The sequence below is a fragment of the Drosophila ficusphila genome, unplaced genomic scaffold, assembly GCF_018152265.1.
Source record: "Drosophila ficusphila isolate 14025-0441.05 unplaced genomic scaffold, ASM1815226v1 contig_414, whole genome shotgun sequence".
Taxonomy (NCBI): Eukaryota; Metazoa; Arthropoda; class Insecta; order Diptera; family Drosophilidae; genus Drosophila; species Drosophila ficusphila.
The window spans coordinates 4260583-4274778 of NW_025064328.1; the positions used below are offsets into that span (position 1 = coordinate 4260583).

Genomic DNA, 14196 nt, shown 5'->3' on the forward strand with positions numbered 1-14196 from the left:
ATGTGCGTGGCCACTTTTTCATTCGCCCGGAATGAATAACATTCGTGCTCATGGATTGAATTAATGCCTTGGCATAACTCAAGTGCCAAATGCAAAATGTATTTTGAAAAGCGAGAATTAGCATTTGTCAATTGGAAGGAGGCAGGGAATGGATTTTGATCCAGGGGGATTCTATTGAAAGCAAAGTCAGGATTTTATCAGTTTTTTTGTGTAATTGAAATTTGTGAAAGAGGAATTTTTGTGACTTGAAAAGAAAACAGTTGCAGTTTGTCTTTAAAAGAAAATGTTTTTGTAAAATTAAATCATACATTTACAGAAAATAATATTAGCTTTAGATTTTAAAGATAAGAATGCTTTGGTATAAGATATTCTTCTCTGCAGAGTCACCTTATTAAAAGAGTTTTTTTTTATAATATTGGGTAAATGAATAGAGTTTGATTCAAGACTTTCTCCCTCGCAAATTCTTTGCATATTCCGCTCGATTGAATGGATATAGCCTCCAGTTAGATGCCTATAATGACCGTGTTCATTTCATTTGATCAATTCAGCTCCCAACGGAGACTATATAGCAAGTACTTATTAACGCTCATGCGATGCTTTCGCTTGTTGCTGCTGCTGACTCCGGGTTCTGAGCACATTAAGATCAGATACAAAGATACATTATCGCCGCTTCGAGCTTTGTGGCTTGATCAGTAGTTGTAGGCGGTCGTCAGTCGGTCGATCGGTCGATCGGTCGGTTGGTCGATCAGTCAGTCCATTCGGGCATTGGCGCAATTAAAACGCTTAAGGGGCCAAGTCAGAGTCAGAGCCGGAGAGCTGTTGCTGTTGCTACTTAAAGATACATGCCACATACTCGCACACACATCCATCGGATCGGCTCAGATATAAATAAGCGATACGTGTAATTCGGGTCACTAACCGTTAACAATAAATTTCATTTGTTTAAGAAACTCCAGCCGACGAACGGACTGGCTGTAAAATAATATCGCCATAAAAATTGACATCTGATCATTTGTAATTATTATTGCGCATTGCGACATGACAAGGCGTCGGCTACTTGCTGCCATTTGGGCGTGGCCATCGGCGATTGGCCCAAAGAATCGATATATCTGTACTTGCGTATATAAAAAACAGAAAAACGTCCGGAGATCGGAGCAGATCGAGGCACAAATCATTCTAAATGGTTCGTGAAGACGAAGACCCGACTCAATCTGCCTCTAATGGTAATCGCAGTGCCATAATTTACATTGCGGGACGACTCGACTCTCTCGGTTCGTTCAACTCGTTCAATCAATCTTAGATTCGGTTCATGGAACAATTAATGCCAAAAAAAAAAAAAAAAAAAAATAAGAAAGAGAAACAAGTCGAGAAACCTCAAGAGCGGGGAAGGGCTTTCTTTATTTTTTCTTCATTTTTTTTGGGTAAGTTGTTGTCTACTTGAAGAGTTTCAGTTTTCAGTTTTCGTTTTAAGTCCAACTTAAATGGAACCAGAAATTATTTTGAACGCCTTCAAGTGCCACACAAAACGGCTACAACAAAAATACATTTAAAAGGAAAAAAAAACCAAAGTTGATTCGAACTTGGGGCGCAATCATGACTTGATGCGATTATAAAGAAGTTTTTTTTTTGTTGAAGGGGGCGGGGGTACAAGCGTAGAGAGTCGGAAAGCATTAAGGCCCAATACAAATAGAAATTAGATACACACACACTTGGGCATTCAACCGCCATAAGCACATATGGATACTTAAACAATTTCGATATTCAAATGAATTTTTGGAAAATGACTAAACCAAAAATGCCGCAAATGCCCCAACTGAACCCAGCTGAACTGTCTAGAATTGTTTTCTTTTCTCTTTTTTTCCTTATTACTTGGCTTTTGAGTCTGCCTGCTTAGAGAGTTATAAATAATAATAATAACAATCCAATTGGGTACATGCAGCAATGGCAGTGGAATGTTAACCCACATCAAAAGGTTTAAATCGAAAAAAGCTTTATAAAGTCATGTTTAAATAATAAAAAAACTTAGTAGTAAGGGAACTATAATAGTATGATTAAGGATTCTATAGAAAATAGAGAAACTCTTCTAAGTTCTTATCCTGATTTTAACCTGATTTTTATTCTAAAAAAAATACCGAAGACTCGATATTAACTTCCTGAATGCTTACATAATTTGCATAGATTTTTTAGCAGCTATTCAGAACACGCCGCCAAGCGATTTTACGATCTTTGAATGTTGTTCTCATGTAGGGGAGCATGGGGCATTGTCGACACTTTTTTTTCAAAGTCGTTTTTTCATAGTGAAAATATATTTTTTTATAATGTAATGCATATCGTTGTATTCGAAAAAGATCTGGCTAATAACATTCAAAAAGTTTTTTGGTCTATTGTCAAGGGGGTGAGTGTGGTAACCAAAAATCTGAAGTGTTGTCAAATTCAGAAATTGAAAAATCGTGGGGTAAAGTCGACACCCCCCTGGGGCAAAGTCGACACATACCTGAAACTCGAAGAAAATGAACACAAAATCATAAGGTATCAATATTTATTCGTCAATAAGTAAAATGTTTACAAAATACAGCCATCTACCCATCACTTCCTTTTCAGCCAATCAATTAATGTTCCTCGGGGAATGTCTTATTTTTCAGCTGCCTTTTTTGCAGCTAAGCCTTCCGATCGTACTGCGTGGATGGCCGTTTTGATATTTTCCACGCTTACGGAAACCGTTTTCCTTTTATAATTGCGTACCATTGGGTGGCAAACATGGCAAAGTTGATCAAAATTCTTCAACGCATTCAATTTTGTAAAGTGCACAGAGGCAAACACGCTTTAATGTCGGTGTCGACTTTACCCCACATACATAGTGTCGACAATGCCCCACACGACATTTTTGCAAACAAGTTACATAAAAATCATGATAATATAATAAAATTTTATGACGAGTGTCATTTATATCTTCTGTGAACTCTACTGAATAAAGCCAACATACCTTGATAACTCTTCGCAATGCACAATTCTTAAAAAACCAAACTTCACACGATCGGAAAATTTTACTTTTGTGTGCCAAAAACACATGTGACGTAATAACAAATTTTCCATAACTCAGAATGCCACCAAACTTCGTTGGTAATGTGGGGCTCTTAGGATCTACATTCGGTAAAAAAATTACGTCGATATGATTTATAGTTTTTTTTTTAAGAACGGGTGTCGACTTTACCCCACTGTCGACAATGCCCCATGCTCCCCTACCGCACTCATTTAGCAACTCGAGTGACAAACCAATTTTCATTCTACGAATGGCATAAAGACAATAACAATTGGTGGGCGACCATATAAGGCAGTTAGCAGCAGCAGCTCGACAAAGTTTTGTGGCAATTGTGGATGGCTGGAGCAGAGTAATGAACTTGTCAGCCATGTTTTCGTTTTCTAGGGTGTGCTCAAGAAAGTTGAGTCGAAAACCAAGTAGTGCTCCGTATATTGTGTGTACTCAAATGCAGAGTGCTTCAATTGTTTGTCGGGGGAGTGTGCGACGCACGGGAATCGAAGATAAAGGTAATCCATTTGACTTGACGATATCTACGACTGTCACACAGTCTGGCTTTGATTCAAAAACTATGCACAGCTGCGCAATTTCGTATGCCAGAGGTTTGGTTATTCGTTTTTTCATTTTTTCGGGTTTTCGACTAATGAAACCGAACGAACAATAATAATTTAGTAAGTCTACGGTGTAGACCTACGCATGCGCAAAGGTGGATTCGATGCCTGGCAATTGTCACAGCACAAAACGCAATTTGTCGTCGTCGCAGACGAGGAGTGGAAGTCACTGAACCCGCTCGAGCCAAAGCTTTTTTCTATTACTTTTTTTTCCTGTCTTTACCCCACTCTATATCTTTACAGAGAGAGAAATCTATAGGTGTTTGTAATTGGAAAAAAGATAAATAAATAAGTCTAGTTACTTACAACTATTATTATTTACTCAGTAAACAAACCTAATTAAAGTTTAGAAAAATTCTAAACTGATCTATTTTAAATGTATTTTTTTTATTGGTAAAATTTTAAATATTTTCTATGCAACTTATTATTAAATGCAGGAAATATTTCCCTGTGCAACTCTTTCTCTCTCACTCTCCGTATATTTTTGGGTGTAGGCCAGGCCAGCAGTAGACAAAGCCACGTTTGACAAAGAAAAATCTTACAGTTTTGTTGCTTTTTTCAGCTAGTTACAATTGTAAGTAGCACACAAACACTCGCACAGATATTTTGCTATTTTGCTGACAACTGCGCAGGCGCGCGTGTGCGTCATGAAATTAGTTTATTTGTTTGCATAAATGTGCCAAAGTCTGTGAGCAAATGTGTGTGTGTGTAATTTTTGTGTGCAACAAATTTCTAATAAATTTGTTGTTTCGGCACCCGTGTCATGCACACCTGGAGCATAATTCGCCCTCAGCCGATCCAAACTGAACTCAACTGTGAGCCATGAGTCAATTTCCGTCAGCTGCGCCAGCTGAGCAGCCGTTAACGGAGAAACTTTGCCGCCACCCAAGCTACTGATTCTTGGCAAATAAATAGTAAAGACACTTTAAGATAAATACCATAAAGTGTGGCAAGGAAATAATTGTGTTAATTACAGAGTGCATATGTAGTTTTACAGTCTAAAGATTGCAGCGCTTTTAATATTTTACCTAAAATGTATTCAGTAGGAAAAACAACCCATTTACATTTGCTTTCTTAGAAATCTCTCTCATTCTCAGCACACCAATTAAATTGAGAATTTTGTACAAATAATATTGACATTTTTACCCAACGTGATTTGAACAACAAAATTTTACAACAGTCCCTCTTGAGTATTACGAGAAAATTGTTCAAGTTATGAGAACAGCATAACGGACTAATGGACAGGGGCGGGGGGTTGAGGGGGGCAGGGGGGCCACTTAGGTCTCGAACTACTCCGACCAACGTTAGAACAATAAACAGCGCACAAAAAAATCTTTTCTTTGATTTTTTTTCTTACTTATTTTCCCCTGATTTAAGCATCGCAACACACATTCAAATCAATGAATGCCTGCCACTCGAGTCGAAAGACCAAAAAAAAAAAAAAAAAAAAAAAAAAAAACTGACAGGATGGGGAGCTCTTTTCGGCCACTTGAGCGTTCGATGACATTTCGTTTTTAGTTTTCTCCGTATAATTATTATAATACATAAATTTATGCTGCCGCAGAAGTAGGAAATTTGTAAAATCATTTCAAGTGCTTCAGAGTTTAACGATTCTCCAGGTTCAGATTTGAATCTAGACAGAAAGGGCCTGGCCATCTAGCTGTACTCCACAATAAAAGTAATAACGATGTGTGCTCCACTTATGGCCCATTCGTATTTCCCATTTACTCTGAACTATAACGCTGTTTTGGCCTGATGACAAAAATAGTTCAGCTACTAAGGCTACTAAAGCATGCCGCAGAATACGTTCGTTAATTTGCGGTAATTACCCGTCCGTTTGGGCATTGGATTTCGTTTCGGAATACGTACTTATATCGGGCATGGCCTGGTATATGGTCTATAAGTCTACAAGTCTCCGGAGGTGGCTAACAATGCCTTGCTTTATTTTAAGGCACAAGGTTGACTTTTGTTGCTCCGCTCCGTGTGTGTAGGTTCACAATTGTTCGGTTCGAGTAGAGCATGTAGATTCAGTAATTATTTTTCGTTTTTATATTAACAGCCCACAAAATAAAAAAAAATAGATAACAAACAGTCATACACACGCGCTTACCAAGTCCAAAAATCTAAACCAGTTTGCTTATTTAATTTCAATGCTTAGTTTTGAAGTCACATTGATTGGAGTGATTATTTTTATTTTTATGAATGTGCGAGGGCTCTCAGTGCCAAAAGTGAAGTGTCGGGAAAACAATTAAAAATATTACTTACATAAAGTCACTTTTTAACCCACCAAAATTGGCAACGTACGCAAATTGATCAGCATATTAATTGAGAGATCCTTTTTATTTTAATTCTGGCCAGACAAGTGATGATTTTAAATTGCGACATTTCATTGGTATTTTTGGGTACAGAATTTCGCCGTTCGCATCTTCCAACTTCATCTTTGACTAACTTGGCTGAGCCCCACCCTTGTGAACAATCGGCACTCGACTCGAATTTAAATGATTCTGGAATTCTTTAGGTGCACTGCCAAAAAATAAGAAAAGTTGTTACTTAATCAAGACCTGCAAAGTTGAGAAAAATAATTATTTACTATATTATACTACAGATTTTGACTGCAATTCTAAATAGTAGATCATTTGGTTGATGTTAAAAAAGAAAACTTTATAAGAAGTATTATAGATATTATAATCTATAGATTTCCAACATTATTTGTTCCCGTGTACAATCCAAAAAGAAAAGGTACAACCACCCCGCAGCTCATGACTAAAATTTAAACACTACCATTACAGTCAACAATAATAATTAATTGTTTGCTAATAAATATGAATTTATATATAGGAAGAGCACAAATAGTAATAATAATAATAATAATAAGCGCACGCGCCGCGCTCTCCAATGACTAAGTCTCCTTTGAGTCTTTGAGTATGCGATAAATACGATTGTACATATCTAGATACTTACGTATGTACGATGAACACATATATAAATTGTAAATCAGATACGGCATAAATATTGAACACATGGCGCAGTTTCTACAGCCAAGACTTGTGGGTGTTTAATGGAAGGGGGGAAAAGAGGGGCGAATAAACCGAGCGACTGAACGAAATTCAAATAAAATAAAAATAAAATAAAGCACAATAAAACGTACTTAAGATTGACGATTGTGTAGATGGAGCAGTCGGCGATCAATGAAGGAGTTTTTAGGGAGTACAGTTGAGCTGTTTGCTTAGGGGAAGTAAATCATTTGGACAATAGTTTTACCATTACAGTAACTCTAAAAATAAGTATTCGTCATTTGATAATTTTAGGGACTTCCAATTTAGGAAATAATTCAAGTTTGGGGGATTTATCTTGCTTTGAGGGGGTTAACACGAGATAAAAGTTTTAAGCTAAGCGAAACTTGTCTTAAGAACTTGGAAAGCAAATGCATATTCAAATGTATTTATATAGTACTTTTGAATATACTTGATTAGATATAATTGGCTGTCAGTACGACTCTTGATCACCCCACTCAGTCGAACAAATACGCAGACATTAGGTAAACACACAGATACAATTTCAAAACCAAACAAAATGTCGGCAGCTGCTTTTTGTGTGAGTTTTGTTAGCTTATAAATTAAAACGCGTTTCATGCCATTATTCGATGGTATTTTTTTCGGTTATTCGTCTTGCGGGTGTTCAAGTCATTCGATTGTTCGTATTCATATTCTTTTTAGCCCATTTCGTTATGGCTTGAAGGCATTATATTCCCGATATCGCTCACACCTCCACTCCCCCAACGCCGCCGCCTTTCTCCTCGATTCGTTCGGTTCATCTGTCCGCCTGTCTGCTAATTGAAAATCAATTAATGTGACTGCATCTCTATAGCTGCCCGGCAATATCAGCGGCAGTCATGTCAAAGTCAGATATCATCCGGGGTAGAATAATTCCAGTGAATATGAAAGAACGAGCACAAGGAGCTGAAACAATTCCAGACTCTCGGCTCAAAATCCTTTTGTTTTCACTGACTCTACTGTCCGAAAAAAACAAAAATTAATTGATGTGCCCCGAGTAGCACTCTGTTAAATACTGACGAAAAAAAAAACAATCTCATTTTATTTCAATTGTCTTCGATATTGCACGAATTCATCATCAGGTTCATTGGATTTTCGAGTGCGTTTCAAAGCAAAAAGCACTTTCGCATGGTGGGGAATTTGGCACAAGTTTTGCATTCTCAAGTATTAACGTTGATTCAGGGGCTTACGCGTCGGATATGCCGGTAATTTTGAGGACTAATCAATGGGCAAACGAGTCTCGATTCAGTATTCTGTAATCTCATTAGTGTTTTCCGATTTCTCACCTCTCGCCACTCGTTGCTTCTTTTGCAGGTCAACAAACAGTATACGGCCAACGATCTGGAGGCTTTTATGAAGATCGCCGCCAACTGGCAAAATTCCAATCACAACTTGCTGGAGGGCGTCGACTTGAAGACGGGTAAGTTTAAACGCTCTCTCTTCTTTATTGTAGAGCCCATCTAAAATGTACTGAATTTGCAGAAATGACACAGTACATGAACAGTCCATCCATGAACATGTACAAGAAGAGGGAGCGCACCCAGAACTGGAACCACCAGGAAAAGAAATACCTTCTGGATCTCTGTCGCAAGGATATGCGCATCATCGAGAACAAAAGATTGGATGCCGGCCTGACAGCTGTCAAAAACAAGGCCTGGAAGATCATACACCAGAAGTTCTCCAATCAATTCGGCACCGATCGCACCTGCAATCGCCTCAAAGAACAATGGCGACGGATGAAAGGTAGGTTTTTATTTAATAACATATAACTAAGCAAAAGTATGAAGTGTAAATAATTATAATAAATAATAATTCTCGAGGTCCAGAGCCTATAGCTTTGCCAATTTTAGTCCGATTTCCAAGTCGCATACCTTTAAATGTTTGCAATCGCATCCTTGATAAAACTGCATTCAAAAGTTTTCATTTTTTGTTGGTCAAAATTTTGACACATGTTCATGTCGAGTTTTTCCAAGTTTTCTCGAGCTCCGCAGTTCATATCTTTATCAATTTAAATCTGAGTGTTCAATGGCTTGCGGAAAATATGTGTCAGTCTAATCCTTTCTTTTATTTTCAGCCTGCACTCGCAATGAAATTCTGGACTATAACAATCGCTTAGCCAGATTCGGAGCAGAGGTGGCTGATCGCAAAAAGCCATCGCCGTTCACCTTCGAAGTGTGGGATTTCATGCAGGAGGCGAAGAAGGCCTGCAAATCTGAGGCTCTGGACGGCATCGACTACTCCAAGATTCCCCTGGCTTTGGAAGAAGGCTTCGAGTATCGTGATGACTACAAGTTCAATGCCGACGAGCACGATATGGATGAGTAAGTTGATAGACTACTGGGAGTTGGAGTAGATCCTTAACGATGCCTTTTCTTTATTTAAGCAGCAGCCGCACACCGCCGCAAGAGCTGTGCGACGTGGACATCAAGGAGGAGGAGAACAACGAGACCTTCAACGAGACCTTCAACAATCACCATCTCAGCCAGAGCGACATCCATGGCGGTGGCGAGCGGTTGAGTGTGTCGCCCAATCACAGCATCAGTCGCAACGGAATCCACGAGGCCGAGAGTCCTGCCACAGTTTCCGCAGCGGCGGCTGGCATGGATACGAGCGGTGCCTTCCTGCCCGGAGGAGCTGACATGAGCGGCTTCCAGGCCAACTTCAATATGAACAACATATCCGCCACACTGGAGGCCCTGAATGCCCTGCGATCTGGCCAGTTTCCCAGTGCGGCTGCAGCGGCGGCGGCTGCCATTCAGCAGCATCAGGCGCAGGCCCAAGTGGCCATGCACCACCAGCAGCACAGCAGCAGCAGCAGCAACAACAACAACAATAACAACAACAATGAGGATGAGGAGGAGGGCATGAAGCCGCTGGCCAAGAGGCAACGCACCAGCAGTGGCAGCATCCTGAGTGGCGAGGATCAACCCACATCCCTGGTGAACTCATTGCCCGCTGGCGCGGAATGTCAGGCTCTGGAGCGTTCCGGCAGCAGCAGCAATGGAGGAGCAGGCATCTCAGGAGCGGCCGTGGCCAGCAGTTCGAATGCCAACAGCAGTGGCAACAGCAACTTTGAGCTGCGCATGTTCATGGAGATGCAGAGCAAGGAGCACATGATGCGCATGAAAATCCTCGAGGTGCAGTTGCAGGCGGCCAAGCACAGTCGCGATCTGGTGGAGATCAACAAGACGCTGGCGCTGCAGAAGCTGCAGGAGCTGGCCAGCAAGCGACTGCCCAGTTAGGAGGCAGTGCAGCAGCTGAAGGAGCAGAAGAAGCAGCAGAAGGAGGAGCATCAGCAGTTTCATGTTACATTAGTTTATAGAATAAAAGAAACCCATTCCCGCAGGCACGTTCGCAGGCAGAGAACGCGGCTAGGCGGGGATCGGCTAGAGTTAGCATTAGTGTTAGTCCTAAGTTGAAAGCAGGATCCATAGCTTCACATCCACATTGACAAACACAAACACACACATACACACACACAGAGAGACATTCCTGGCATTGTTGATCAGTATTTGAAAGCTAGAAGCGAATCCCCCGAAACACACGAGAACCCAGAAACCAAGCGAGGATCAGGAGGCGCTCGGAAGTATGCCATAATCTTATGATGATGAATCCTAGCCTACCTCACATAAAGCACACACACACAAATATTCAGATATCAGACACACTCGTACACTCACACAGTTACACTCTCTTCTGGCCTAACCAGCACTTGACCAAGTCAAGTCAAGTTTAGTTAGTTTCTAGTTTTAGCTCGTATGGGAATCACTCTCTCCAAGTTGCTCAACTACCACAAATGTATTGTACTTACGTTTCTTGACTTCAGTTTACGTTCTGCTACCACCACTAACGATTTAAACCAACATTGAATGCACAAATGATTACTTTTCGTTGTCCTAAGAGAAGAACTCTTATGTATGTAGATGCATCATTACAATCGGCAGTCGTCTCTGATTTTAATTCTTACTTTAACTTGTATTTATTTTTATCTTTGTATAGACTATGTTGATATATATACGACCCTCTATATATGTTTGTTTGAATGCCATATTAAATGAAAGTTCTTTTTAATATCCTTTTTTCCATTTGCGCTGCAAAACAAATTGTTACCACATATGATATATATATATAAGCAAGTTCCCGCTTCGAAGAGGGGCTAACAAAGGCCTCGAATTGGTCTTCAGTTGTCGCAGAAGGCTTCATTGTAAAGCGTGTAAATGAAAGATACAAAATATTTTAAATAAAATACAAAAGAAAGAACAGAACACGTTTTGGTTTCTACCACACTTTATATAGTTTGGTTCATGATGGAATTATCAAGTGCCTTGACTTTACTACGAATTTAATGAGTTTTATTTCACTGTTTTGCGTTCTGGCTTTTTATCTTCCAGGGATCGTATCTCCTTATCCACTTTTATGATCTTCGTCGTGACTTCGTTCTTCTGACTAAGAATCTTTTCTCTCAGTGCCTTCAGTTGCTCTCTTTGCTGGTTAAAAAAAAAAGTTAAGAAACGTTCTCATTTCGGTATCGTTGAACTACTAACCAACTTAAGGAAATGTATATTCTCCTCTGCCCTAGCTTTCTCAAACAAATGCTTCGATATATTTCTGGAAAAATTTCCAATGTCTGTTAATCTATATATGTATAAATAGTATTTACTTCAACTTACTTGTTGTCTTGGGCGAATTGGCATATCCTGGGCCGCAATAGTTGAAATAACCTTTCTAAAGCCTTCAGCATTTCGGTTTAGTTGTTGATATACAACCTAAATAATTTTGAATTTCCAGTGTGAAGGATAGAAATTGACTAACTCAATTCTATGAAGTATGCTACTGTGTTGCCTACCTCTGATTTAAGATTCTTGATCTTTTTTTTCAAGAGATTTTTTGAACCTTTCTAGCATTTCTTTCAACTCCCTTATTTCCTTTGCAAGCTTCTCCCTCGTTTTCTGTGATTTTCGACTGGTTTTTGTTTCCATTTTTTTTATTTCCGCTTCCAGTTCGTTAATATGAATGGCGATTTCCTTTAACCTGTTCATTCTAAGTCTTTCGAATTGCTCCTTGCCCTGTTTGATTTATGTTTTTTAAAATATTTTTCACAATTTTAACTTATTTAGGTACACACCAACTTAAGGAAATAGTTAAGTTCCTCGCCTCTTCCTTTTTCTGAAAGTTTGTCGTTAAACTGTCGCCTAATGGATTGAAAAATTTATAATTGAATTAATTTTAATTTTAAAATTAATATTATATTAGAGCGAGTTTGTACGGGAAATCCTTGTTGGCCAGAAAAGAGAAGTCTCTAAAAAAAGAAGCATAATACCCTTGGTTCACTCTTGCATAACGTTTTAACTCGCCGATTAATAATAATGTTAGAAATTATGCATAAGTTATAACGGTTAAACTACTCACTTTATAGTTTCTTGATATATCATGCGTGATTTTAAAATCCTGTTCCATGATGTGAAACAAAGAAGTCGCGACACAGCGAACATTTTTTTTAATTTTGGTGTATTTTAAAATTATGTGTGGCAGAAACTCATTATATAGGTTTTTTTCAAAGTAAGGCAATTATCAAAAGCAGGTCTTTTTAAAAAACAAAATTTTGTTGTTTATTTTCTAGTCTTACTCATTAAAAATGATTTAAAATTCATTTAAAGGGAATTTTTATGGGATCTTTTAAACAAAGCATACTTGTTTGCATTTTTACGACCCCAAAAATATTGATAAGAAAATTAAAATCCCCGATAATTTCTGCAAATTCAAAATCGTTTATTGTAACATTGTTTGTTCCTAAGCGTACATGGTTTTTGGTCTGGGACCCACTGGAGAATCGTAGATAATTGGTCGAGGAGGTGCTTGCGGAGAGCTGAAGGGGCTTCCATTATTTCGGGGTCCAGATCCTGGTCCAGTGTGACGAGATGGCGATGCCTCACCGGGAGTGGGAAGGCAGCTCAAAAGGCCCAGAATGAGCAGGCAGCACAGAGCGAACAGCTTCATTGTTGAAAATCTTAAATGTTTTTGAATGCCTATCTTTAACTAAGTGGGTGCTTTTATACTTGTGCGATTGCCTCTGAGATTGGGAATCACTCGGGGGGATTTTGCTATTCGCTAAAATCACCGACTTTAGATGATTTCTTATCGCTTCCACTTCCCTGTTTCTTCCCCTTGTTTTCCAGATTGGCATTCACCTTCACATCGAACTCCATGCCCCGAATGCAACGTGTTAAATCGGTCAGTTGTCCCTCAACGCGTTTTTGCTGAATAGAGAGCTCATGGGAATGCATATCCAGAAATGCACGATCCTAGAGATACATAGTTTGCCTAGCATTGATAATTCATTCGTAACAATAACAACATACCGTTCTCAGATCCTCTAATTTGAGCTGCTTTCGTATTTGATTGTGATCGGGCAAAACGACCAGATAACGCCTATATGTTATTTAATAAAAAGCATTTAAATGGTATTGGTATTGAATGGATTTAATTGCTTTTACCTAACGGGCCAACATCTGAAGTGGCTGATGATAGAACGGATTATTTTATTCATGCTAAATAACTAAAAATGATACGGGAAATTTTGATGATTTATAAAATTTGATTGAATTATCAAAGTTGGTGTCATAAAATTTAGCTTTTTTTATATTTTGTATTTAAGCTGTTTAATATACATTTTTTTTAAATGTTTTGGAACATCCTATATTTTTCGCTTACCTACGCTATAATAAGTAAAATAAGTAAAGACAAAAGATTTGGCATTTAAGATACTCCGAAAAGTATGCTAAGCATTCTTTTATCCACCAGGTGGCGCGTTGGTATTAAATGTCGAACTCATGTAAAAACTGCTGGTTTAATTATATGTTAAAAATAAATTGCAAACAATATCCAAAATAGGAAGATATCAATAAAAGCAAATATTTAAAAAAATTATTTATTCATTCTTAATTTCCGGAGGGCGTCTTTAAGGTCTTTCAGCACTACCATAAGCTCTTCCTTTGCAGCCCTCGCCTCCGCTGACGTGGTTTTCTCAAGAGCTTTGATCTGCATTTGAAGAGACTCGATTTGCGCGGTTAGTTCTATGATCTTTGCCTCTTTTCCCTTGTTGACTTCCAAAAGTTTCTTAAGGTATATATTTAGTTATTAATATTAAGAAGTTAAAAGAGATATTGATGCTAAGATACGTACAACATGGTAAGGTTCGACACCGCCACTGCCTCTGCCACCCTTGTCAAATAGGTCGCTAAATGGCTGTCTTCTTCTGCAGCAAAAAATTATTTAAAAGGAATGTATTATGTTAAAATACCTACATATTCTTAGGCAAGACATTTCTCGACGTTACCAAAGTTATAACCTTGTACGCCCCCCGAAACATTATGCAGCCAAAAGTTGTATTTTAAATTTGTATATGGTATAAATTAATGAGTTTTTTTGCTGCGGTATCTAGATTTGCTAAAGTCCAAACAAAGTTCTTAGATATTTTCTTATATATTTTTTCGGC

The 14196-nt window shown here is 38.6% G+C and overlaps 6 protein-coding genes across 8 annotated transcripts in view; 1 reads left to right on the top strand and 5 right to left on the bottom strand.

Annotated features, from left to right (window-relative positions):
- The window catches only part of LOC108087670, a 42214-nt gene extending 31248 nt beyond the window's left edge, over nucleotides 1-10966 (top strand). For 2 of the 3 annotated variants that reach the window (XM_017185163.2, XM_017185165.2), the window contains exons 2-5: nucleotides 8016-8121; nucleotides 8184-8444; nucleotides 8776-9022; nucleotides 9085-10966. In XM_017185163.2, the coding sequence (XP_017040652.1) occupies nucleotides 8016-8121; nucleotides 8184-8444; nucleotides 8776-9022; nucleotides 9085-9943 (1473 nt within the window). In that variant the 3' untranslated portion in view covers nucleotides 9944-10966. The remainder of the gene's footprint in view (nucleotides 1-8015; nucleotides 8122-8183; nucleotides 8445-8775; nucleotides 9023-9084) is intronic. The other variant, XM_017185164.2, reaches the window with a different exon arrangement.
- A 4-nt stretch (nucleotides 10967-10970) lies between these two features.
- On the bottom strand, nucleotides 10971-11467 carry LOC108087673. Its single transcript, XM_017185169.1, has 3 exons — nucleotides 11372-11467; nucleotides 11246-11309; nucleotides 10971-11188 (listed from the first exon to the last, which is right to left on the bottom strand). The coding sequence occupies exons 1-3, from the start codon at nucleotides 11440-11442 to the stop codon at nucleotides 11054-11056; spliced, it is 270 nt and encodes an 89-aa protein (XP_017040658.1). The 5' UTR covers nucleotides 11443-11467; the 3' UTR covers nucleotides 10971-11053.
- An 87-nt stretch (nucleotides 11468-11554) lies between these two features.
- Nucleotides 11555-12408, bottom strand: LOC108087671. The gene is made up of 3 exons (XM_017185166.2): nucleotides 12111-12408; nucleotides 11827-11893; nucleotides 11555-11767 (listed from the first exon to the last, which is right to left on the bottom strand). The coding sequence occupies exons 1-3, from the start codon at nucleotides 12191-12193 to the stop codon at nucleotides 11555-11557; spliced, it is 363 nt and encodes a 120-aa protein (XP_017040655.1). The 5' UTR covers nucleotides 12194-12408.
- A 41-nt stretch (nucleotides 12409-12449) lies between these two features.
- LOC108087674 (immune-induced peptide 18) lies at nucleotides 12450-12753 on the bottom strand. Its single transcript, XM_017185170.2, has one exon. The coding sequence runs from the start codon at nucleotides 12696-12698 to the stop codon at nucleotides 12492-12494; it is 207 nt and encodes a 68-aa protein (XP_017040659.1). The 5' UTR covers nucleotides 12699-12753; the 3' UTR covers nucleotides 12450-12491.
- Nucleotides 12754-12802: 49 nt separating this feature from the next.
- LOC108087672 lies at nucleotides 12803-13305 on the bottom strand. Its single transcript, XM_017185168.2, has 3 exons — nucleotides 13196-13305; nucleotides 13061-13130; nucleotides 12803-13003 (listed from the first exon to the last, which is right to left on the bottom strand). Exons 1-3 carry the CDS (start codon nucleotides 13246-13248, stop codon nucleotides 12803-12805), a joined length of 324 nt encoding a protein of 107 aa, XP_017040657.1. The 5' UTR covers nucleotides 13249-13305.
- A 224-nt stretch (nucleotides 13306-13529) lies between these two features.
- LOC108087698 lies at nucleotides 13530-14142 on the bottom strand. Its single transcript, XM_017185213.2, has 3 exons — nucleotides 14006-14142; nucleotides 13884-13956; nucleotides 13530-13817 (listed from the first exon to the last, which is right to left on the bottom strand). Exons 1-3 carry the CDS (start codon nucleotides 14068-14070, stop codon nucleotides 13626-13628), a joined length of 330 nt encoding a protein of 109 aa, XP_017040702.1. The 5' UTR covers nucleotides 14071-14142; the 3' UTR covers nucleotides 13530-13625.
- Nucleotides 14143-14196: the final 54 nt, after the last annotated feature.

Excerpts from the sequence above, each read along its gene's own strand:
- LOC108087673 (XM_017185169.1), bottom strand. The coding sequence starts at position 11,442 with ATGCTGAAGGCTTTAGAAAGGTTATTTCAACTATTGCGGCCCAGGATA. Across the intron at positions 11,310-11,371 it reads CAATTCGCCCAAGACAACAA|AAATATATCGAAGCATTTGT; the intron begins GTAAGTTGAAGT and ends AAATTTTTCCAG. Across the intron at positions 11,189-11,245 it reads ATATACATTTCCTTAAGTTG|CAAAGAGAGCAACTGAAGGC; the intron begins GTTAGTAGTTCA and ends TTTTTTAACCAG.
- LOC108087671 (XM_017185166.2), bottom strand. The coding sequence starts at position 12,193 with ATGTTCGCTGTGTCGCGACTTCTTTGTTTCACATCATGGAACAGGATT. Across the intron at positions 11,894-12,110 it reads ATATATCAAGAAACTATAAA|GCGACAGTTTAACGACAAAC; the intron begins GTGAGTAGTTTA and ends TCAATCCATTAG. Across the intron at positions 11,768-11,826 it reads TTAACTATTTCCTTAAGTTG|GGCAAGGAGCAATTCGAAAG; the intron begins GTGTGTACCTAA and ends TAAATCAAACAG.
- LOC108087674 (XM_017185170.2), bottom strand. The coding sequence starts at position 12,698 with ATGAAGCTGTTCGCTCTGTGCTGCCTGCTCATTCTGGGCCTTTTGAGC.
- LOC108087672 (XM_017185168.2), bottom strand. The coding sequence starts at position 13,248 with ATGAATAAAATAATCCGTTCTATCATCAGCCACTTCAGATGTTGGCCC. Across the intron at positions 13,131-13,195 it reads TTCAGATGTTGGCCCGTTAG|GCGTTATCTGGTCGTTTTGC; the intron begins GTAAAAGCAATT and ends AATAACATATAG. Across the intron at positions 13,004-13,060 it reads AATTAGAGGATCTGAGAACG|GATCGTGCATTTCTGGATAT; the intron begins GTATGTTGTTAT and ends ATGTATCTCTAG.
- LOC108087698 (XM_017185213.2), bottom strand. The coding sequence starts at position 14,070 with ATGTTTCGGGGGGCGTACAAGGTTATAACTTTGGTAACGTCGAGAAAT. Across the intron at positions 13,957-14,005 it reads AATGTCTTGCCTAAGAATAT|AAGAAGACAGCCATTTAGCG; the intron begins GTAGGTATTTTA and ends TTTTTGCTGCAG. Across the intron at positions 13,818-13,883 it reads GTGTCGAACCTTACCATGTT|AAACTTTTGGAAGTCAACAA; the intron begins GTACGTATCTTA and ends ATATACCTTAAG.